Raw genomic sequence first — 23,814 nt, 5'->3', positions numbered from 1 at the left:
CTTGCCTCTGTCTCCTAAGTGCTGGGATTAAAAGTGTATGTCCCACACTGGCCTTTTCATTTTGAACAAGAACATAAAGTTTACATACTGTTGTTAATATGTTTTACATATGTATTGTGAGATCTCTCAAGGCCAATAAAAATGTATATTCAATATTGAAAAGATTCCTGTACAGAAATCACATCTTTAAGAGAGAATTCTCTATTTCAGATTTATGATTATGACTACTAACATCAAAGTATTTAAGTAGAACAGATTTTTACCATTAAAGCAGCTTTATTGTGATGAGCTTCCCAATGTCAAGTCTGTAATTCACAGTTCCATAACCATGCTCACCACAGTCAAACTCTGTTCTCTTCTGCCACGTGAGTCCCAGGGGGTCAGACTCCGGCCTTGGGGCTAGGTGGCAGGTGCCTCTCCCTGCTGGGCCATCTCGTCACCCAGTGCGCAGTCTTCTATAGTTGGCTTTTTTACCTACTCCAGTGCTCCAGGGTTCACCTGTGTAGCCGTGCCAATATTTCTTTCTTTTTTGTGGCTGGTGATGCTATGCATGGGGAGAGGTCCTGCTTGCTTGTCTGTGAGGGCATGTGGGTTCTCTCTCTGCTTGGCTATTAGTGAAGCTCTACACATGTTTGTCTACGGGTTTCTGTGAATTTTTTTTTCAGTCCTTTTGGATATTGCAACTGAGGAGTAGAATTACTGTGTCAAACTGAAACTATAACCATATAACAGGCTGCCAGATTGTTTTCCAGAGAGCTGCACCATGTAATTCCCAGTATTTCAATAACTTGTTGTCAAACATGATCCACCCCTCCCCAAAAAAACTATTGAATGGGAAGTTGCAGAAATCTTGTTTTGCATAGCCTGTATTAGACTGTATTGTTGAACAATTGTTACTAATTATTGCTATTTGGTTACCATACCTAATTTATTATAGTTAAACTTTACCATTGATATGCATGTATAGGGAAACCATATGGGATTTAATCCTAGCTATGGAATGCTCCCCCTCTGCTGAAGGGTTTAGTACTGTGTGAGGATTCTGAATTTCCCTTGTACACTTGTGTATTTGATGATGGTAGCTATTTCTGCTGATTCTGAAATGGTGTCTCACTTTGCTTTCCGTTTGTTTTCCCCTGACTAATGATAATGATGCCCAGGATCCCCTGCTTGCTGTTCTTTTCTCTCTTTTCTCTGCCTCCCTCCCGTACTGGGGATTGAACCTAGGCCCTTTCACACGCTAGACAAACACTCTACCACTGAGCTACATCCTCAGGCTGCTCTGCTTATTTTTCTGGTTGGGTTATTTGGTTTTTTATTATTGAGGTGTAAGGTTTATATTCTAGGTACAAGACCCTTATCAAATACATTATTTACAAAAATTCTCTTCTGTTTTGTGGGTTTTCTACTTTTTTGATAACAGCTTTTTAAACATGAAAGTTTAAATTTTGTTGCTTTTTTTATTCATGGATTAATTTTTTAACATTTATTTGTGTGTATGTGATGCATGTGTGTATACACGTGCAAGGGGTGGGTGTTTGTGTGTCATAGTGTATTATGAGTGGAGGTCAGAGGAGAGCCTGCCAGAGTCAGTATGCAGTCCCAGGGACTGCATGTATGTGAGGAACAACCTGCCTCAGGGGTGTTCCTAGCTTCTGTCTTGTCGGAGATAGAGCCTGTAGTTTGCTGCTCATACACCAGGCTAGCTGCCTCCTAAGCTTCCCGAGAGGCTCCTGTCTGTGCCTCCCATTGTAGGCACACGGAATTCCAGATACAATGCTACCAAGCCTTGCTTTGCGTGGTCTCTGGGGACCCAAACTCAGGTCCTCACGTGTGCATGGCGAGCACTTTACCTGCTGTCACCTGGCAGGGGCACTGGAGAGATGGCCAGTGGTTAAGAGCACTGAGCCTCTTGTAGAGGACTTGATTCCATTCCCAACACCCATGCGTTGTTCAAAACCATTTGTAATTCCATTTCCAGAGAATCTGATGCCCTCTTCTAGCCTCAGTGGGTATCAGGCAGGCACTGATACACATTTATACTTGTAAGCAAAAACACTTATACATGTAAAATAAAAGCAAGTCAGTCTTACAGAAAGAATCACTTGGGCAGTGGATTTGATTTTCCACATGAAAAGTCTCAGTTCATAGCTTCACATAACTTCTGGTAGAACCAATTGATCGTGACTGTGTGGCATTGTTCCAGTCTCGCTGGTTAGTGGCTTTGTTTATGTCATCTCTCAGGCCTTATTTTCACATCACAGTCCTGTGAAATGTGTAGGATAATCGCCTTTGGGGATGAGGGTGATCAAGTTCCCCACCCAGAGGTGCTCAAGTCCACACTAGGGCCTGCTTGTGAGCCTGAATCGTTCCTAGCCAAGTCACATCGTGGTTCATCTAGGGCTCTCCCTGGGACATGTGTGTGCTGTGCTGGAAGTTCAGATGAGCAAGACGGTCTTGGCTTCATCTGGCTGTCTCTGCTTAGATAGTAGATTGGGGACCATGTCTGACTGCCTTTGTTTGCCTTCTAGCTATGAGGGCACTGGCCGGTCACTGTCCCTCAAACTCATTCAGCAGCTTCGTCAGCAGAGCGCCCAGAGCCAGGTCAGCACCACTGCCGAGAATAAGACCACAACAACAGCCAGACTGGCCTCAGGTACCTAGAATAAGACCCCAGCGACAGCCAGACTGGCCTCAGGTACCTAGAATAAGACCCCAGCTATAGCCAGACTGGCCTCAGGTACCTAGAATAAGACCCCAGCGACAGCCAGACTGGCTTCCGGTACCTAGCCGGCCTCTCACTATCCCGCTCCAGGACTCATGGCAGTACCAAAACCTGATGCTGTCCAAAAGCTTGAGTCCTAGGAGATGGTAGCCTTTTGAGGAGTACTGTAGTCCAGTCACCAGGTGGGAACTTGGGTCTTCGGATTCCTGAGGCCTTTTGGTCTTTTCTCAAAGACATGGGTAGGGTATATTGATTTAGTGGGGATCTTTTAAGTTGGGGTTAGAGCTGGGTAAGTGAATATCTAGCCCAAAATACCTTAAATCCCCCACTTGAAATTCTTGAGCCATGACTATCTGGACACTATCATAGATCAAGTGGAATAACCTTATTGCTCTGAAATGCTGTGTGTTGCATAATGGTTTCTAATTGTATGTGTTGTGGGCAACAGCTCGGACATTGCACGAGGTTTCCCTCCAAGAGTCAATCCGCTATGCCCCTGGGGATGCGGTAGAGAAGTGGCTGAATGACCTGCTGTGCCTGGACTGCCTCAACATCACCCGAATCATTTCTGGCTGCCCGTTGCCCGAGGCCTGTGAGCTGTATCCTCTGTGAGGGCTGAAGCGGTTAGAGAAAGGGTTTGGGCTCAGTGCAGTGGCATGTACCGATAGTTCTTGTCCTGATTTGGGAGGCTGAGGCAGGAGGTTGTGGACCCGTGAATTCAGGACCAACCCAAGCAAAACAATGAGCATGAAATCTCTCTCTCTCTCTCTCTCTCTCTCTCTCTCTCTCTCTCTCTCTCTCTCTCTCTCTCTCTCTCTCTCTGTCCTTTATTTGAGACAGGGTTTTTCTTTGTAGCTAGACCAGGCTCATCTTAAATTCCCAGAGATCCTCTGACTCTCAAGTGCTGGGATTAAAGGCGTGTGCCACTACTTGGCAAGGTGTTGCCTTTAAAATTCTTTTTTGAGGAACATATCCAATTTTGTTTCTCAGGTTTCGGCACTGTAGTTTCTGCTCAGGCTGCTAGACTCCTTGTCCTAAAATGGGGGGAATGCTGTTCTCAAGCTGGGGGAAATTTTTTCTGGTGTGTCTTGTTTCGGGTTCTTTGTGGTTTGTTCCCGTTGCTTAACTCTAGACCAGCTACTATGTTAACAGAGATACTCTCTTTTGCTACCACAAAGCCTCTGAAGTTTTCCTCCAGCGGCTCATGGCCCTCTATGTGGCGTCTCATTACAAGGTAACCTACTTACTGTTCTGCCGCGCCCTGCGCAGGGAGCAATCCTCAAGTCTTCCCACTCGGGGATCCAGGTGGCAATTCCATCGGGACTTAAATGTGTCCAGAGATCTTGTTGGAGGGGTCATATTCCCTATTTATAGCTTGTGTGGTTTGGGTCAGGCTTTGGACACAGTGTGTCAGAGTCATGTATAGGACTCCAGAGTAGGCGCTGGAGGGGTGGGGACAGTGTTACCCATCTTGAAGGGCACTGGCATTGCTAGCCAGTAGACTGCCTAAACTGATGGGCTGAAGTGGGACCAGCACTTGAAGCCCAAAGGTGCTTTCTGGCCAAAGGCCAGCTCATCTGCTGAATTCAGGAGCAGGGAACCTGAGTTTAGCACAGTGAGACACAGAACCAATGGCGGGTTAGAAGGGTTGTTCCCTGAGGGTCCGGGTATTACAGCATTTCATGAACAGTGTGCTTTCCTGAAATAGCGAACAGCCTTTTCTCTGGAGAAATCTTCTCAGATGTGCAGTAAATAGTGTCAGATGGCTTCTGCTCCGTGGCCTCAGTGTTGAGCCCGAGAGGACAAGACAGTAGGTTTTTAGGCCCGTGAGCCATTGTGGAGTCCTGGCTAGCCACAGTGATAGAAAGGCGCTTTGTTAGGCTCAGAGCCTTGCTTGACTTGGAAAAGGCAGAGCTGCAGCACCCGTTGATTCTCAGTGGGCCTCGGGGGTGAAGGATGCATAAGGTGTGCATTGCACTGACCACGTGTGTGCCCGCAGAACTCCCCCAACGATCTGCAGATGCTCTCTGATGCGCCAGCTCACCACCTCTTCTGCCTGCTGCCGCCCGTGCCCCCCACCCAGAATGCCCTGCCGGAAGTGCTTGCAGTTGTCCAGGTACAGAGCAGAGAGAAGCATGGTGCGGTGTTGGTTTGGGGAGCTCTTGGGCATCGTGTGAATAGGGAAGCTACTGGGGCCTGACTTGGGTCTAGGTGGGTGGGTCAGTTGAGACAATGTGGGCCTGCACTGGAGAAAGCTGACATGCTCAGAAACCTGCTCATGGTTGGAGAAAAGGCAGAATGGCTTTCCCCCTTTATTGCGAAAGCATTACATGATTCTTGTAAACTTAAAGGCTACATGAAGAAAAGAGTTTAACTCCTGGTGTGTGTGTGTGTGTGTGTGTGTGTGTGTGTGTGTGTGTGTGTGTGTGTGTGTAAGAGAGAGAGAGAGAGAACAAGAGCGAGCACACCATCTGCCATTTTTCCTTCCTTCCCATAAACTTGGGATTATAGATGTTAGATTCTTCTACAGTATGTCAGTATTTGTAATATACGTAATATTTAAAGGCTACACGGTGCTTTATTGCATGTTCACACAGGATTTGTCTACACGGTGCTTTATTGCATGTTCACACAGGATTTGTCTACACGGTGCTTTATTGCATGTTCACACAGGATTTGTCTACACGGTGCTTTATTGCATGTTCACACAGGATTTGTCTACACGGTGCTTTATTGCATGTTCACACAGGATTTGTCTACACGGTGCTTTATTGCATGTTCACACAGGATTTGTCTACACGGTGCTTTATTGCATGTTCACACAGGATTTGTCTACACGGTGCTTTATTGCATGTTCACACAGGATTTGTCTACACGGTGCTTTATTGCATGTTCACACGGGATTTGTCTACACGGTGCTTTATTGCATGTTCACACGGGATTTGTCTACATGGTGCTTTATTGCATGTTCACACGGGATTTGTCTACACGGTGCTTTATTGCATGTTCACACAGGATTTGTCTACACGGTGCTTTATTGCATGTTCAGATAGGATTTGTCTCACGCCTTTCCTCTCACAGAGTTGGGTTTTTTGGAATTGTGTGCTATTCCATATAGGACTGTGTGTATATCCTGTGTCTTCATTGATGTGTGTTTAAGTGCTACATGCTGCTTGCTTGACCTCCATGGAGACCCTCTTATGCTCTGACTTGCTCTTGGGTGCCTTTGAGTTAGTGATAACCTTCGACACAATAGTGAAGCCTCCAATAGTCAGTGCTGGGCTTGAATCTAGAAACAATGGCTTAGGAAATCAACAGAGCTTGGGATCTGGGGCTAGCTCATGCCTTTCCTGTCTTGTTTCCCCTAGGTGTGCCTCGAAGGAGAAATTTCTCGCCAGTCCATTTTGAATAGCCTATCTCGAGGCAAGAAGGCTTCAGGGGACTTGATTCCATGGACAGTGTCAGAACAGGTGAGGGAGGGACGATCCCGGCATATCTGAGTAGCAGGCTGACTGTCAGAGGCTGTTTGTGTTGCTAAGCCACTGGCTTGTGTTTCCCACAGTTTCAAGATCCAGACTTTGGAGGCCTTTCTGGTGGACGGGTTGTTCGAATTGCAGTTCACCCGGACTATCAAGGGGTAACACATCTTCCCTCCTGTCAAATCTTGTGCATTGCTGTTTGATGGGCTCCTAATAGCTCCTTAGGGCGGGTGTGCCTATGTGTCTGAAGAAAAAGCTAGTTATAGAAGGGACATTTTAGGTGTACTCTGCTCTGCAGAATTTAGCCAGAGGTTGGGGTGGGAGGGTGGTCCAGGTTGTTGGTATGTATTGCTTTTCCTGTGTTAGGACTCAGGACATGTTTGATTGTCCGTAATTGCCTTCTGTTGCTCTGAAGTCTCATTGAGGAGTCAGCTGTAGAAGTGTCCCTTTCTGCAGTGGCATAGCCAGCCGTCCTTACACTCAGGTTGCAAGTGGGCTGTGATTGGTGGGCTAGACTGATGTAATAACTCAGACCCTACTATGTGGGGCACCAGTGCCAGCTTTGACAGCTTTGAGTTTTATTGATAGCGTTTTCCAAATGCAGTTTGACCATGAGCTTCTGATCTCTAGAAGCAGGACAACAATGGCTTAGACAGACTGAGACGACTCTTCCCTCTGCTCTTTTCCTGTGTGCAGATGGGCTATGGCAGCCGGGCCCTGCAGCTGCTTCAGATGTACTATGAAGGCAGGTTCCCTTGTCTGGAGGAGAAGGTCTTTGAGACACCACAAGAAATCCACACTGTGAGCAGTGAGGTAAGCCTGTTCTGGCAAAGCTCCAGTCCTGGCTCTGAGAGGAGGATTCTTTGGGCTCTTACCTGTTTGGACAGCCAGCCACGTTCTCCACCGTTAACACTGGTAGAGTGTCTCAGCCTGGTCGCCCACATCATCTGCCACAGCGGAAACTCTGGGAGTGAGTGCGGCTTACCAGCCTGCAAGTGTGCTGCCCAGCAAGTTGGAAAAACTGCTCGCCAGCGGCCTCTGTTGGTATTAGTCCAGGCGACAGAGTTCTACCTGCCGTCCTGAGGCGACCTGCACTAGTGATTTACAAACCTTCACAGATCTGCATAGAGTGCCCGTGGGAGAGCTGCCCTGGGAGAACTTGTGGGCTTTGATTTAGCACTGGGCCAAGGTGGGTTACTCTCCAAGGTCACAGAGGTGCCAGGTGCCGGAATCAGTTTCATGCTGCATTTTCAGAACCCTACCTGTCCCTTCTAAAGTGGCATTTCCTTGCATTCTAGCGAGCTTGGGGACGCTGTGATTTCACACATGCCTAGGTGTATGCATTCTAGCGAGCTTGGGGACGCTGTGATTTCACACATGCCTAGGTGTATACATTCTAGCGAGCTTGGGGACGCTGTGATTTCACACATGCCTAGGTGTATGGAGTACCTAAGGTGGTCACTTGACTCTTGGGGTCCTGTTTAAAAACCATAGCAGCACACTAAGAAACCTGTGTTTTGTTGTGTGATATATTGGGTGGCTTGAGACCTCTGCTGTCTGCTTTGCTTTGCTGAGAGGATGGTGTCCTCATCCTAGGCCGTCAGCTTGCTGGAAGAAGTCATCACTCCTCGGAAGGATCTGCCTCCCTTACTCCTCAAGTTGAATGAGAGGCCTGCAGAGCGCCTGGACTACCTGGGGGTTTCCTATGGGCTGACCCCCAGGCTCCTCAAGTAAGTGCCCATGGCACTGGAAGAGGACAGTTCTGTGGGTGGTGTCTCCCTGTGCAGCTGGGGTCGTGTCACTATCTGCTGCTCTATACTCCTCCTGGCCCTTCTCCCTTAATCTCTCAGCTGCTTCCCGGAGGGCATAAATGGTGATCGCCCTCCCCCTTTCCCTTTTTGTAGGTTCTGGAAACGAGCTGGATTTGTTCCTGTCTATCTGAGACAGACCCCAGTGAGTGAGGCTTGGGGCAGAGGAAGGGCCGGGTTTGTGTCTACAGTTGGCACAGAGCGTTCGTCTCTCCCTGGCTGTGCCCTGGGTGGTATCCCTGTGCTTTTGGAGGGGTTCCTCTGCGGGACAGACAGCTATCCTCTTTCCGAGGCAGCTGTCACAGAGTGATTCCTCCATGGCTCCCGGCAGGTCTGCTGCATCCTTGGCTTTGTGCTTCATTATACAGTGGTCGGGGTACACATGGGCTTGTTGGCCAGGTTACAGAGTCAGTCTGCAGGCTGGAGTCTCCCCGAGTTCGTAAACACAGCTCTGGTGGTTTCTGAAGGAGAGAGGCAGACAGTGGACTGTTGGGAAGGTGAGAACAGCAGTGAGTTCTCATAACTGATTCAGTGCCTACGGAGGAGCAGCCAGCGCATGGAGCAGCTGTGAAGCTTGCTTTCTGACGGGCAGAACACAGGGCACTCTTCAGTGGCATGTGCTGTGAAGACCTCATGCCTATTGTAGCACAGTTGCCTGGACTGCAGCTTAAACCTCAGCCAGGTGACGGGAAGGGGGCAGAACTGAAGAAGGTGGGTGGGGCTCGAGCTAGATGGAGTTTGGGAGAATGCTCTGTGTGTTGTCACTCTACAGAGAGTTTCCGGCCATCCGGTACACCACAGAGGAAGACACAGGAACGCTTTCTCGGTGTGTTTGTGTGGTTTTCAGGCAGGACCCTAGGAGTCTAGTGATGGCCCTGGGGACTCCACACACCTAAGCATGTGTGGGATCGGGGCTTTGATTGGTTTCGTTCCCTCCAGTCCCCAGCTCTAAAATAGCCTCTTGATGCAGCGTTCTTAGAATCTGCTGAGATCACACAAAGTAAGGACAGGTGGCGCTGCGTTTGCCAGCGCTGGTGTTCTGATGGAGCAGGGCTGTGTGCCCAGTTGTAGATATGGGAGGTGCACACACAGACATGAATAGACCTTTTCCAGAATGGAAGGGAGCAGAGAGCAGGATAGCTGTGGGGTTGGGCACGAAGGAGGACTTGTCGGGTGGAAGGTTCTTGATGTGTGTTTGTTCACCACAGAGATTATTTGCAGGGGTGCAGGCAGAGAGGGCTGACTGCAGGGGTGCAGGTCTTGTGGAGGCCAGCAGAAACCAGGATTTGGAAGATGGTAGCAACTCGTCCCTCACTACATGAGGGCAATGAGTGTGAGTTCAACTGAGACTGTGAGGAGTCTTCATTGCTTCTGTTTCCAAGGCCACAGTGCTGAAGGGGTAAAGCCGGTGTCCATGTGGAGTCTGAAGTGAGGCGAGCGGAGACGTGAGTGCTGGCAGGCAGGTGGCAGCGGGTGGCTAGTGTGTGTGGTGTGCTTGTCCGGACAGAGCTAGAAATCCGGCATTTGCATGCAGGAAGGATGGAGACCAGTGAGCCACATAGGCCATAGGGCATCTTGTGTCCTTGTGCCTTGAACTGCTGCTTGCTCTGACTTGTTCCTACCATTTTGGTGTGTCGGTGTTCTTCAACAGAAAGTTGTTAGGTGCTGTCGTGCAGTTGGGAGACCTTGTTTATGTAGTAAAAGTCCAAAACTGGCCTTTCACCATTTCAACAGCAGTGTTAGGCCTGCCTGGGCCACATAGCAAAACTGTTTCTCCCATACCATCCTGAATATGCACACTGGCTGCCAGCTTGGAGTCTGGTTTTGTTGGGAAGCGTCTGTTGTGTGAACACCAGGATTGCATGGACAGGATGCATGCTGGAGCCTTTGTGGCCCTGAGCTCAGGTCTCCCTGAAAGGAGTGGGTGCAAAGCACAAGTCAGACCTGATTTGAAGTCTTGCCGGCCAGGCCTGCTCCATTCCCACGGCCTTTCAGGAGGTTGTCTACAGTGTCAGCCTAACAGTGCAGGTGTGAACTGAGGCCACTCATGCAGTGTGGAAGCACCAAGCCCTTCTCTGCAGTTTCCCTTACCAGCAGTAGGAAGCTCTGAGGAGGAAGTGGTGGGGCCAAGCAGTGATGTGTGTTCCCTAGAACGACCTGACTGGAGAACACTCCTGCATCATGCTGAAGACTCTGGCTGATGAAGACGAGGCTGAGCAGGGAGCGTGGCTGGCAGCATTTTGGAAAGGTAACGCCAGTGGAATGGAGAGGGGGACAGTGGGGTGACAGGTTAGGGCACCTCCAGACTGCTAACTGCCTGGCTATGCCCTGCAGATTTCCGAAGACGGTTCCTGGCCTTGCTGTCTTACCAGTTCAGCGCCTTCTCCCCTGCCCTGTCTCTGAACATCATTCAGAACAGGAACATTGCAAAAGCAGCCCAGCCAGGTGAGCTGCCAGCCCAGGAGTGGAGGGCTTGTCTTGCCCTCAGTCTCCGTGGTGCCCTTGTCCCCAAGTGTCTCCCCTGTCCTGTCTGTGACTGGGTGTTGGATGTAAGAGAAGTTCATACAGTGGTTTGGTGGGGAACCTGGTTGAAGCCTGCGCACTAGCTCAGACGCTGGGGCTCTGCTTCTTCCTTTGTGAAATTGTACTGCAGATAGACAGTCAGCATCTGTGGCTAGTGTGGAGAGCTATATGCATGTAAGTCAGTTTGGTTGGGTGAAGACTTTAAAAATTTTATGAGAGATTTTTTTTCTATAAACAGTTAAGTCTATATACATTTTTATGTTTATCTATGTCTACACATGTTCCTATTTGTATAGTTACTTACCTCTTGCTGATTCTATTTTGATGGCAAACTCTGGATTCCTTGAGCTGGGCAGAGCATGCCCTTGTACAAGCTGGAGGAGGAGTGACGTGGGGAAGGGCGGTGGTGCCTTGGAATGCTAGGGCGTGAGGGGCCTCTGGCTCAGCATATGGGTGACTTATGCACTGCCGGCTCAGGATGTACTCATGGCAAAAATCTCAACAAATTGTTTGTAGAGATTTACATTAGACTGTTGTCTGCAGGTGTGCAGGTGTACCACATGGCTCCTATGGAGGTCAGAGAGGGCCTAGGAGTTGTGGATGGTTGTGAACTACCACGTGGGTTCTGGGAACTGAGTCTGGGTCCTCTGCAAGAGCAACACGTGCATGCTCTTAACTGCCGAGCCACCCATCCAGCCCCTTCCTGGAAGGCTTTGTGTGTTGGGGACTGTCCTGTGAGGACTGCAGACCGCCCTGACTCATGTGGCTCTTGTTGCATGTGCAGCCCTAACCCGGGAGCAGCTGGAGGCACTTTTTCTCCCCTATGACCTGAAGCGGCTGGAGATGTACTCTCGGAACATGGTTGATTATCATCTCATCATGGACCTTATCCCAGCCATTTCCCGCTTGTACTTCCTGAACCAGCTAGGGGACCTGGCCCTGTCGGCTGCACAGTCGGTAGGTCACCTGGGACTCCATGGGGGAGAAGGGAGGACGGTGGAGTTGTTGGTGCTTAGAAGTAGCTTTGTGCCTTGAGCACTGGCAGGGCTGATGGGTGGTCCATTCTCACCCTGCAGGCTGATGTGCTGACGTAGCTGTAGTTAGCAGACTTGCTGCACTTGGAGCCCACATTCCCCCTGCCCCACTTGCGGCCTTAGCGGAAGCTCAGGCTACCCTGGACTCAGGATGCAGTTGTAAAGGGGTGTTTGTCAGGGCAGTGTGAGCGAGAGTGCAGTTCAGGAAGGAGTGGCCCTTGGTGCCTTAGTAACAGGATAAAAGAGACGAGACCAAATAAACACTACCGCTCTCTGATTCCTGCTAGATAGTGCCATCAAAAGAGACAGCTCCATTCTCATGGCTGTTTTAATGGGAAGGCCTGGCTTCAAAGCCACTCCAGTTGATTCTCCTTCCTCCAGGCTCTTCTCTTGGGAATTGGTCTGCAGCACAAGTCTGTGGATGATCTGGAAAAGGAGATTGAGCTACCCTCAGGCCAGTTGATGGGGCTTTTCAACCGGATCATCCGTAAAGTTGTGAAGGTAACCTTGGTCCAGGAACAGGATTTTGGTCTCTTTCCACTAACACAACACACCCACTTTTTGTTTTTAACAAGTACTAAATCTTAGACGTCTTTGCTACAAATCTTCCCTCCCTCCCTCCTTCCCTCCCTCCCTCCCTCCCTCCCTCCCTCCCTCCCTCCCTCCCTCCCTCCCTCCCTCCCTCCCACTCTTGGAGTGTTAGCCAGTGTCTGTGAAGGGCTGGATTCTTTCCTGGCGATACCACTATAGGAGTTTAGTATATCCCCAGCCTGTTTTTATGCTTGCAGTGTGAGCGCATCCGTGTTCCTAAGGTCTGGAGTATCTCTTTGAATGCTTTTCTTTAAGATACTAAATGCCGTGGTGAGGAGTGGATGACTGACCCCACTGCTCCTACATCTTTCTTCATGTTGTCTTTGTAGCTGTTTGATGATGTTCAGGAAAAGGCCATCGAGGAGCAGATGGTGGCAGTGAAGGATGTGGTCATGGAGCCCACAGTGAAGACCCTGAGCGATGACCTGGTACGTCCCAGCTGAAGGCTTCAGGAGTTCGTGTTCCCTGTGGCTATAAATGTAGTCGTATTAGCCTGCAAATGTAGAATGTCCTCCTCCACTGCTTCAGAACTGTCCTGCAGGCTGGAGGTGCTGGTGCATGCCTGGTATCCTGTACTCAGACTGAAAGGCAGGAGAGTTGTTCCAGATCAAAGCCAGCCTAAGCTTTGTTTAGAGAGTTGCTGCTCAGCCTGGGATAGAGAACAAGACCTGAAAACAAACAACTACATCAGCTGGTCCTTTGCACTAGTTTAGCTAAACGGCATTCAGCCAGTGTGGCTCACTCTGCCTCCCGCTGAACGTGTGGTGGGGGCTTGAGCATTGATTTCCCTTTCAGGTACTTTTCTAAATGTGCACTTCATGGGTGTGCATACTGTAAAATTGTGATAACTGCTTAGTGCTCTGAGGACACCCCAGAGGAAGCGTTTCTTCCTGTCGTACCTGCCCCCTTCTCCTGGGCCATGAACTCCTTGTCTGACCCCTGCTCTCTGGCTGTGGTCCACAGGATGAGGCAGCAAAGGAATTCCAGGAGAAACACAAGAAAGAAGTGGGGAAGCTGAAGGACATGGACTTCTCTCAGTAAGGTTCCCTCCTGCTCACAGGAAATCAAGAGTTCTTCCCAGACCTCCACAACCTGTAGAGTCTGCTGTGGGTGTCTCCACCCTGTGCCCCATGTGCAGAGTCTATTGTGGGTGTCTCCTACCCCGTACCCCATGTGCAGAGTCTGCTGTGGGTGTCTCCTACCCCGTACCCCATGAGCAGGGTCTGCTGTGGGTGTCTCCTACCCCATGTCCCATGAGCAGAGTCTGCTGTGGGTGTCTCCTACCCCGTGCCCCATGTGCAGAGTCTGCTGTGGGTGTCTCCTACCCCGTACCCCATGTGCAGAGTCTGCTGTGGGTGTCTCCTACCCTGTACCCCATGTGCAGAGTCTGCTGTGGGTGTCTCCTACCCTGTACCCCATGAGCAGGGTCTATTGTGGGTGTCTCCTACCCCGTACCCCATGTGCAGAGTCTGCTGTGGGTGTCTCCTACCCTGTACCCCATGTTCAGAGTCTGCTGTGGGTGTTTCCTACCCCGTACCCCATGTGCAGAGTCTGCTGTGGGTGTCTCCTACCCTGTGCCCCATGAGCAGAGTCTGCTGTGGGTGTCTCCTACCCTGTACCCCATGTGCAGAGTCTGCTGTGGGTGTCTCCTACCCCGTACCCCATGAGCAGAGTCTGCTGTGGGTGTTTCCTACCCCGTACCCCATGAGCAGAGTCTGCTGTGGGTGTCTCCTACCCTGTACCCCATGTGCAGAGTCTGCTGTGGGTGTCTCCTACCCTGTACCCCATGTGCAGAGTCTGCTGTGGGTGTCTCCTGCCCTGTACCCCATGTGCAGAGTCTGCTGTGGATGTCTCCTACCCCGTACCCCATAAGCAGAGTCTGCTGTGGGTGTCTCCTACCCCTTGCCCCATGTGCAGAGTCTGCTGTGGATGTCTCCTACCCCGTACCCCATGAGCAGAGTCTGCTGTGGGTGTCTCCTACCCCGTGCCCCATGAGCAGGGTCTATTGTGGGTGTCTCCTACCCTGTACCCCATGTGCAGAGTCTGCTGTGGGTGTCTCCACCCCGTGCCCCATGTGCTCAGAGGCTGTGTCAGGAGGACCGCAGCTGGAGACTCACAGTCCGTGATTATTTTCCTGGATCCCAGAGTCGTGCTTTCTTGACCTCCTGGGTTGTGTTACTCCTCAGGCCCCTCCAGGAAGGGGATGTTGGGCAGAAGAACATCTACCTCCAGTAGTCCCTTCTCCATATTTGGCTTTTGTCTGTGGATTTTTGAAAATCCTTTGAAGAAAAGGTTCTACACCCGAGCTCCCTGCTCAAGAACCCTGTGTACAGGGCCCCATGTTCCTTTGAGCTTTCCTTGATGTTTCCACTCCACCCACCTAGGGCAGACAGATCCTGGCATTTCGGGCCTCGCACCATAACTCTATGCCAAGAACCATTCAACTTGTCTGCAACCAGATCATTGGTGATGATGGTGATTGGGCAGATGGGGGTGGCCAGGAGGCCATTTCAGGGCATCCAGCTGGTTTCTGCTTGATGTATTGGAACTGCTTCCTCTGGGAGAAATAAGATGTTGCAGGGTAGGGAGGCGGAGGCCTGATAGGGCAGGGCAGGAGCTGTGGTCAAGTGAGGACAGCGATGGCAGGGGCAGTGGCAGAAGGTAGCTGCCTTCATGTGACCTCTCTGCAGTGGGCTTACCTCGAGCCTGGTCGCACGCTTGTCCACCTCTCGTGCGGCTCTTGTGTCTCTGTGGGCGGCTTGTCACTTTCATATTTTCTCTGAAGTAGTCTCTTCTAATGGGCATTGGTGTTTCCCCTTTTACAGATACATAATCCGCGGGGATGATGAAGAGTGGAACGAAGCTTTGAGCAAAGCTGGGCAGAATGCCTCCATCGTCAGTTTGAAAAGGTGAGGACCTGTGATGTCCCCACACAATCCAGGAGGCTCTGTAGCTTTTCCTGGGAAGCAGGAGGTGGAAGCAAATGCTTCAGTCGGTTTCCTGGTTCCCACCTGCCTCCCAGTTCCCTGGGGCCACCTTGATAGCACATCTGGGCAGCATCGTATGCCTGATCTCTTTCCTGGACTTAGCACAGGCCAGGGCTGAGCTCCTGGAGTCAGCCTGAGCAAGCAGATCTGCTGCTGTGTCTTGAGGCTTTGTAAGCCTGGGGCCTGTGGCACAGGGGCCAAGCGTTTCCATTGCTCTACGCCAGTGAAGATAGGACCAGAGTTGGGTCAGATGTGTCTGCTGCAGGCCTATCATTTGAGTCAACACATTGTCCTTCTTCTAAGCAGTGGTTCTCAGAGTCCTGGATCTTAGAGGTCTTTCCTTCTTGTTGCTGCTTCCCATAACAAAAATTAAAAACTGAAAAGGATTTGTTTGAAATGAGTAATAGTATGGGTTTGGATTTAAGTTTTTTGACTGCGGGTTTCTTTTTCTTTTTCCAATGCCGGGGGTCAAGCCCAGGGCTTTGTATATGCTAGGCAAGTCCTTCACCACCAAGCTAAGCTTTTTTTTTTTTTAAATAATTTACTTATTTTTATTTTATGCAAATTGGTGTTTTGCCTACATGTATACCTGTGTGAGGGTGCTGGAACTGGAGCTATAGACAGTTGTGAGCTGCTATGTGGGTGCTGGGAATTGAACCCAGGTCCTCTAGAAGAGCAGCAGCCAGTGCTCTTAACCTCTGAGTCGTCTCTCCAGTTCCCTCCCGACTCCCTTACCCCCCAAGCTAAGTCTTGAGAAAGACACGCTTCTCCTTTGGCCAGCTCTGGCATACTGAGCGTGAGGGGGCCTCTGCAGGACTGTGGTACCCTCCTCCCTTGAGCCTTCTGAGAAGCAGAGCAGGTGCAGGAGGCAGCGAGTGGTGAAGGCAAAGAAGGGATCAGTATTAAAATGAAAACAGTTTTTTGACTTCCTTGGCCACCCCAGGCATCCTGAGGTCCAAGTGTCTCATCTGCAGAATTGAATTTGCAGACGGTGTGTCCTCGCACCCTCAGGACCAGCAGGAGAGTCCTGTGCCCAGGGCCTGCCCACGAGGCTGGCATGAATTCCACAAATTCAGGGATCGCCCCACCTTCTCCACAAGTCACTCTGGCACTTTGAAGGGACCTTCGCCTGCTGTCAGCCTGAACTCTGGTTTGAAGAGTGTGACAGATGTATTAGGTTCCCACGTGTTCTAGCTATGCCCGGGGCTTGACTATCACAGAAGGCCTGGGAGCAGCCTACTGTGGAGAATCTTGGCTGAGCTCTGCTCCCACTGGGACTGCCAATGAGGACCTCATGAGTTATCCAGCCCATGTGGCTCATGGACTCGGGACCTAGAAGGAAGGTGGTGAGGTGTAACTGGAGGTTTCTCTCCTGCCTGCTGGTCCCACAGCCACTTATGAAATAATGGGAGGCCTAGTATTAGTTATAATTGTTTAGCCAATGGCTCAGGCTTCTTCCTGGCTAGCTCTACATATAATAAATAATAACCTGTGTATCGCCATGTCCCCGTGGCTTCCTGGTGATGCTCCGGCATCTTACTCCGGTGGCTGCAGGTGTCTCCCCAACTCCACCTTCTTTCTCCTGTATAGTTTGGCTTTCCTCCATGGCTATATTCTGCCCTGCCATAGGCCAAAACAGCTTTATTCATCAGACAATAAAAGCAACCCATATTGACAGCGAACAGAAGGGCATCCCACATCAGTGAGGTGAGGTGCTCAGTCTGTCCTTGAACATTCTTGAGGCCTGCCTGCCCCCCCTTTTAAAAAAAGAATTTTATGAGTGTTTTTGCTGGCATCTATGTATGTATCTGTGTGTGCCATATATGTGCCTGAAGCCTGTGGAGGCAAGAAGAGGGCATTAGATCCCTGGAGCTGGAGTTGTAGATCTGTGCTGTTAATGCTTTCGGTTTCTGCCTCTGATGGTGTGGGTTTTTCCTCCAGTGACAAGAAGAGGAAGTTGGAAACAAAACAAGAACCCAAACATAGCAAGAAGTTGAAGAAGAGAGAGATGAACAACAGAAAGGATGCGAAACTGAAGCGGAAAAAGTAGTGAGACTCGGACCTGGACTTCTGAGCTGTGTTTGGCTGGGCCAGGCGGCAGCATGGACAGTAACAGAAATGAGTCTTCATCGGAGGCAGGCCTGGCTCTCACCTGTGTCCTCCGGGACTGAAGACCCCCCAGTCTGCTTAGAACATGGTGGCTGGGGCAAGTCTGGCATTGCCAGAGCTGTCACTCCAACCCAGGGCCACAGTTTCACTTTGGGCCAGGTTTTCTTTCATACTTGTTCCCACTTAGGGGATGCTGCGCTCGTTCCTGGCCTTCTGGACCCTTCAGTACACAGCTTCCTCGTGGAGTGCTCTGTCTCACTGCAGGCTGTTCCAGCGCCCTGAGGCCTGCTCTTGTCCCTTCTGTTCCATTCCTGGCTGCAGTGGGTCTGCTGTCCTCAGTGTCCCAGGAACGTCTGGGCCCCTCAATGCCTTTTGGTTGCCTCTTCATTAGGAGAGACTGTCAAGAGAGACTCGTGCTACAGAAGTGAGGGGAGGGACAGCATCATAGACTGTCTGTGTTGCTTATAAAATCCACGTCTGTGAAAGCTGCATGTTTCCCTGTTCCTTCTGGTGATTTCTGACTGCCAGATCCAGTGGAGGCCCAGGTGTCCAGGCCATGGTGTGTTGTGGAGCTAGAGTTCAGTCTAGGCACCTGCAGGAGATGTCACAGGTACCCAGTGACACTGTAGTCACCTTGAAAATTAGATTAGCTGCCTTCGCTGGGTCCTACAGTTCATTCTGTTAGAGACAGAAATGACCTGGTGGCTTCACACATACCCTGGCCCCCATGTCTAACGCTGTTTGCACCGTTTGTTCGGCACTCGTTGGCAGAAGTAGACAAGGAGGGAAGCTTCTGGACCAACAGCTGATGAGTATGTGACTCCCCTGTGGGAGAGACCTAAGCCTACCACTGTCTGCAGGGGAGCTTGCTGAGGAGCCAGGAGAGGAAGGGGTCTTTTTCACTGTTTTCTTGGGTAGCCTCCCTAGCCTGCTGTTCAGGGAGGATCTGAGAACAGGGCCAGAAACCAGGATGCAGTGCTGGCGGAGAAGAGTTGGGCAGCTTGCACACCCTGCCTGGTCTCCACTGGCTCTGTCCAGGCTGCGAGGCCAAGGATTGTAAAGCCAGGCCCACGTGAGCTTGGCCGTGGCTCTACCCTCTTTGAGATCTGGGTACTGTGTGGTTCAGATGTCCCCTGTCCTCACTTGGAACAGTGAGGAGGTAAGGCAACGGTTAGGAAGGCTTTAGTGGATTGACTTGAGAGTAGGCCATTGTAAAAGCCTGCTGTGCCTTAGGTGAGCCTTCTTGTCACACACGGGAAGCCACCCTATTTAGAGTCACACAGCCTCATCAGATTCTGCCTCTCAAGCTTGGACTTGCAGAATTAATTCTCCTCCTCCACCCCCTCTCCCACTCCGTCTCTCTCTAGTTTTTCTAGACAGGGTTTCTCTATATAACCATGGCTCTCTTGGAATTTGCTCTGTAGATTAGGCTGGCCTCAAAATTGAGAGATCACCTGCCACTGTCTCCTTAGTGAAGTTAATTTTCTTTAAAAACTATTCAGCCTGGATATTGTTAAAAAATGACATGTGCTTCACCTTGCTCCGGGTTCAAGTGGGTCACGGTTGAGTGGTGGTGATGACACCCATTCCAGCCATGGGGAACAGTGGCTTGGGGGTGGGGAACAGGAGGAGCTGCTTAGAACAGTGTCCGACTCATAACGACAGTGGGTCCAGTCTGCGTTCTGTTCTGGTTGTTCTCGGGGTGATGGAATTATTGGCCATATTCTAAAATAAGCCTGCACACACACAGGTAAATTTTATTCCTTTGAGAGAAGGTCTCTCTTACTGAAACTGGAGCTAGACTGGCAGCCAGCAAGCCCCAGTGAGCCTCTCTCGGGCCCCCACAGTACTGACTGGGGCTACAGGGGGTGCACATGGCTACACCTAGCTTTTTACATATGTGCTAGGATCTAAGCTCAACAAATGTCCCATTGAGCTATTTCAGCACCAATAATATTTTTAAAAAATGATTATTTTAAATATTCGTTTAAAAGTGTGCTTATATATAAGCCTAGAGATTGAACCCCTCAATTAATCCTCCTATCGCCTCTGCAGAGAAACTAGTTAAGAGCGGGACTGTAAGCACACCCACCTTTTTTAGCTCAAACAGCTCCTGCAGGTGGAGTGGCCAGACAAAGCTCTCCCGGTCCATCTTCGGGGTGGTACCGAGGGCGGCATCTACTTTTGTGGCCCCCAGAGGGCGGTGTGGTGCACTGTTGAGCCACAGACTGAGGCTCAAGCCACTCTGCCTGGCCTCCACTTCAGCAGAGCTAGGAACTGTGCCGTTCCTGGAGTCTCTGTCTTCTTCCAACTAGAGTTCCAGGACACTACTAAATGCTAGCCCTTGGGCTCAGTTCCTGGTGATCTTAAGAAGTGGGAGGATGGGTGGTATATTTAACAAAGATTCCTAGCCCAGGCTGGCCTCAAACTTCCGCTCCTGCCCTTATACCAGGTGCTTCTCATCAGACCATGCAGTGTGGAGCTGAGACAAGTCCACAAGCACTTAAGTAGCTTCCTCATCTCATCTGCAGGGAGGGTTCTGGGGCCACAAGGTCAGAAAAGGCCACTGACGTATCTTCCCGGTCTCAGCTTTGTTCTCGCCCAATGGCACATACGAATTTTCATCTGCCTCATTTCCCAGCTGAAGAAATTGCCCATCTAAGGACAGTCAGACTGGCTGCTGGGTAGGTGGGTGGATGCTATGAGGTAGCTCTGTTGTAGGGTCTCTCTGCCCAGTGGCACAGACTTAGCTCCGGCTCCCCTATGGTCCACTGGGGCTCCTCTCCAGCTCGGATCTCTAGGCAGTCTTACCAGGAACAGATTTCACGGCCATTGTTAATGCGTGTTTATTGTTGATAAAACCATAGTCCATTTACAGTAAGTGACAACATTAAGGTATAGTTACAGTATCATACAATATTACAGCAATAAAATACCACTCATTCTTTTGTACATCCAGCACAAGCAGCGAGCTGAAAATATTTTCCAGGATTGCAAGCCCCAGGGGCTTCTGATGAATAAATAGTTTCTAAGGTAGCTGTTCTTGATGCTGTCCCAGCGTCTGTCCAGAAACAGGCCAGAGGATGGGAAGCCAAGACTGAGGGCAGGCGGGGAGGGGATGCCCCTTCTCTTCCACCAAGGCCCTGTCCTTCATGCTCAAGAGTCACGGATCCCAGTGAGAAGTGTGCTCCTGCGCTCCAGTCCTGAGTGAAAGGAGCCTTGCACTGCTGCCCGAGTCTGCCAACACGAGAGCTAGGTGGGCGGGTGGTCGACAGCTGCCTCTTTCCTTTGGCTGCTAGCTGTAGCCGCGAGAGCTGAGGTCCCTGCGTTCCTGTACTATACCCCATCACACCCTCAACTCAGACGCTCTGAGCTCAGACTCCAAGTTAGTAGTCTTACAGGGAGGGCCACTAGCGGCCCAGTCTTCACAGACAGGGGCCACCAGCCCTTTCAAAGGCACAGCTTGGGGGACAGGATTTGGAAAGCCTTTCCTTTGTGTGGCATTTAGGAAAACATCCCAGCCAGGCAGATGGGTCAGCTTGCTGCTGAGCCACTGGAGGAGAGAGGACACAGGGTAGCCCTCAGGGTGCAAATGATGTCACACACCCTGCCAGTTACTGGTTGAGCAACAGTGAAGTGGGCTTTCTGCCCACCCAAGGATCAGTCAACACCATAGAGGGTTATGTGGGGAAGAGCAGGAAGCACCCCCGTGAGCCTCCCTCCTCTGGAGGTGCCAAGGGCAGCTGTGTTCAGCCTTAGCAGACCTTTGCACACCCACAGACAGCAGTCACCCTCCACCCTGCCTCACACCCGGGAGGTGACGTAGACAGAATGCACTCGCTCCGCCAGGGTGCTCTGCAGGTCCTGTAGTGGGTCCAGGCCCTGGACTTTGCTGCTCCGGCCATAGATGAGCTGCCGAAAGGCGTCCTGCTCCAGCAAGGCCTTCATGTGCTTGAGGAAGAAGCCCTCACAGAACAAGGCCAGCTCTGGGGCGTTGTGGATCTGTGGGTAGGGAGAGAATTGGGGCCCATGGTCTTTGTTTACCACCCCCAACTTCAGATGGCTCCTGCTCACAACAGGGCTCAGCCCTGACCTAGGGAGATGTCCCTGTCTGCCTCTGAAAGCCACCTTCCCTTCTGTGAGTATCTCCCGGGGGTGCCTGGTTCAAGTCTCAGTTGGTCATCAAGGCCTATTCTTTTCCTTACCTGTGTCACAGGGACACCTGTATTGGACAGCTCCTTTCCTAAGGGCAAGGACTGTGCCCTCCCCAGCACAAGGCCACAGGTCATGGGCAGTGACCTAAAGCTGTGCTAATTCAACAAGTACCAAGTGTGGCTTTGAGTGTGGCCCTGAGCATGGGTGCTGAGGTCCCTCTCAGGCATTCTGGGACAGGGAGGATAAAACCCAAGGAATCACGGAGAGAGCCAGGTGACTGCAGGTGGACAATAGAAGCTGTCTGAGGCCTGCGGACACCATCTGATAGAGACACAGGGCTGGCTAGTCTCGGGAAGTGCTCTGAGCCCCGGGGCAGGAAATGAATGTAGGATCTTGGGAGTCTTGTCAGGTCCACCACGGGCTGGCTTCTGTTTGTTTGCACACAGCCAGCCACCTTGGGGCCTGAGCGCTGTCAGTGCCACCAGTGACCAGGGACTCCGGCTGGGGCTTTAACCAGCCCCTCTGCTGGCCTTCAAGTGGTCTGGCCACATGCATTTCCTAGCCTGTGCTGTGAAGCGTGGTGGGCAGTGGCTTGGTGTCCCCAGCCCTTACCTTGGCGTATTTGTAGGTGTTGACTGCGCTCTCCACGCTAAGGGTCTGGGAGCACAGGATCTCACAGTGTCTCTGCAGGGCATCCAGCTGGAACAGGTTGGCAGCTGACAGCAGCTGGTCAGGGGATAAAAGCAGGAAATGAAAGCTTTCTCCTAAGCCCCAGCACCCAGCCCTCCTGTCAGACTAGTCTGAGAAGAGATGGCGGCCTTGTGACGGTCCTGCTCTAGGCCATCTTGGTAGCTGGGGTGTGAGAGGTAGAGGATGGGTGATAGATGTGGGCTACAGGTCAGGGTATTTCCCTCCGTGAGCCTGAGCTATATGCCTGAGACGCAGGTGAGCAGGAGGCTCAGCCATTGTCTGTTCCTCCTGGACTGAACCATCCAGCCGAGTGTACCCTTCTAACCACAGGCATGGCCAAGGAAGCTGGGCTTGAGGGTGTGCCCAATTTCTGGTCTCTAGTAAGTGCCCTTACTTCAGGTGATAATAGGTTCCCACGTGTATCTGAGGTCAGAGCTGAAGATCTGGAGGATTCTGGGCTGCCTACCTGCAGGATGTCAGCAGTGGGGATCTCCATGGACTCTGTTCCTCCATAGTAGAGGTACTGCATCAGCATCTGCGGCGGAGGAAGAGGACCTGTGTAAATGCCACCCGTGTGCTGCCAACTCTGACCCTCTAGCATCCTGCCACGACAACGAGCCTGCCCCTTGAAAGCCCTGCAGCCCAGGAGGGAAGGTGACTTGTCTCAAGTCACCCGGGGTTCTGATCCCCAGCAGGGTTTTCCTACACTCTTCCCCCCACCCCATCCTACAGAATGCTCCTTGCTTCTTTTGTACAGAATTTCAATATGAGCCAGGTGTGCTGGTCCATGCCTATAATCCCAGCATTCAGGAAGCTCAGATGGGAGGATTGCTCAAGTTTGAGGCCCACCCTGAGCCACACATCACCAGGCCAGCCAGGGACACCCCATCTCAAAACAAAACAAAGGTATAAAATGGATTCTACATATGGCAGGCGTGTTGGTACAGGTCTGTAATCGAGCGCTGCAGGAGGATGGCAAGCTCAAGGCTAGTCTGGTCTACAGAGTGAGACTCTCAAAAGCCAAACGAGTCTGATTGGCGCTGAGGGGCCCGTGTACGGGGCCGACTGTCTAAGCAGACCACGTTTTGAGACCTTGGCAGATCGCCCCAAGAAAGAAAGTGCTCACTTTGCTGCCTGGCTGAGACCCTGCCTGGGGCCCTCAGGAAGTGGGTGCTGGGATTCCATGTGCAGGCCTAGGAGTGGGCAGCTACATTGAGTTCTGACATTTAGGTCACAAATACCGCCATTGCGCTGGAACCTGGGGAAGTTCCCAGTTGGAAAGAGGGAAACAGTTCTCTCTGGCTGGCTGAGGAAACAGCCCCAGCAAGGCGCTGGCAGGCGTGTGAGTAAACAAGGCTCCAGCAGGCACAGTCAGAGTCTGTCAGGCCCGGCCCTCAGGCTGGAGAGGCACCAGAGGGTCTAGGAGAAAGCCCGACAGCATGTGGGCAGCTCAGCCAGGTACTGGCAGGCTCCCATCGGCAAGCCAGGCTCCCACGGCTTCTGTAGCCCCAGCTGGAGCCTGCACAGCCACCACACAGTAGCTCATTAGTGTCTGTGCCCCGCGTGCCGCGTGTCTCCTCGGCCACCAGGACACAGTCTCAAACCTGGTATGCTCACTCAGTTGGGACAGAGGTGTATCAGCTCTTCCGGGATGTAGCCTAGCAACAGAGTGCTTGTCTAGCAAGCCGAAGGCCCTGGGTTTCTACCGTACTA

General features: G+C 51.3%; 2 protein-coding genes across 5 annotated transcripts in view; one reads left to right on the top strand and one right to left on the bottom strand.

Moving 5' to 3' along the window:
* Nat10 (N-acetyltransferase 10) overlaps positions 1–17,748 on the top strand; it is a 43,271-nt gene extending 25,523 nt beyond the window's left edge. For all 4 annotated transcript variants that reach the window (XM_075961562.1, XM_075961563.1, XM_075961561.1 and 1 more), the window contains 17 exons: positions 2,532–2,656; positions 3,174–3,324; positions 3,863–3,959; positions 4,725–4,841; positions 6,094–6,195; positions 6,288–6,362; positions 6,901–7,017; positions 7,801–7,934; positions 8,109–8,157; positions 10,164–10,260; positions 10,347–10,457; positions 11,320–11,492; positions 11,951–12,070; positions 12,490–12,588; positions 13,124–13,197; positions 14,986–15,069; positions 17,089–17,748. In XM_075961562.1, the coding sequence (XP_075817677.1) occupies positions 2,532–2,656; positions 3,174–3,324; positions 3,863–3,959; positions 4,725–4,841; positions 6,094–6,195; positions 6,288–6,362; positions 6,901–7,017; positions 7,801–7,934; positions 8,109–8,157; positions 10,164–10,260; positions 10,347–10,457; positions 11,320–11,492; positions 11,951–12,070; positions 12,490–12,588; positions 13,124–13,197; positions 14,986–15,069; positions 17,089–17,197 (1,834 nt within the window). In that variant the 3' untranslated portion in view covers positions 17,198–17,748. The remainder of the gene's footprint in view (positions 1–2,531; positions 2,657–3,173; positions 3,325–3,862; positions 3,960–4,724; positions 4,842–6,093; positions 6,196–6,287; positions 6,363–6,900; positions 7,018–7,800; positions 7,935–8,108; positions 8,158–10,163; positions 10,261–10,346; positions 10,458–11,319; positions 11,493–11,950; positions 12,071–12,489; positions 12,589–13,123; positions 13,198–14,985; positions 15,070–17,088) is intronic.
* Positions 17,749–20,086: 2,338 nt separating this feature from the next.
* Abtb2 (ankyrin repeat and BTB domain containing 2) overlaps positions 20,087–23,814 on the bottom strand; it is a 155,528-nt gene continuing 151,800 nt past the window's right edge. The window contains exons 15-17 of the mRNA XM_075961570.1: positions 22,568–22,636; positions 22,024–22,137; positions 20,087–21,258 (exon numbers count right to left, since the gene is read on the bottom strand). Of these exons, the coding sequence (XP_075817685.1) occupies positions 21,061–21,258; positions 22,024–22,137; positions 22,568–22,636 (381 nt within the window). The 3' untranslated portion in view covers positions 20,087–21,060. The remainder of the gene's footprint in view (positions 21,259–22,023; positions 22,138–22,567; positions 22,637–23,814) is intronic.

Source organism: Microtus pennsylvanicus, chromosome 2 (genome assembly GCF_037038515.1).
Source record: "Microtus pennsylvanicus isolate mMicPen1 chromosome 2, mMicPen1.hap1, whole genome shotgun sequence".
Taxonomy (NCBI): domain Eukaryota; kingdom Metazoa; phylum Chordata; class Mammalia; order Rodentia; family Cricetidae; genus Microtus; species Microtus pennsylvanicus.
This window is presented reverse-complemented; position numbering and strand designations above follow the sequence as displayed.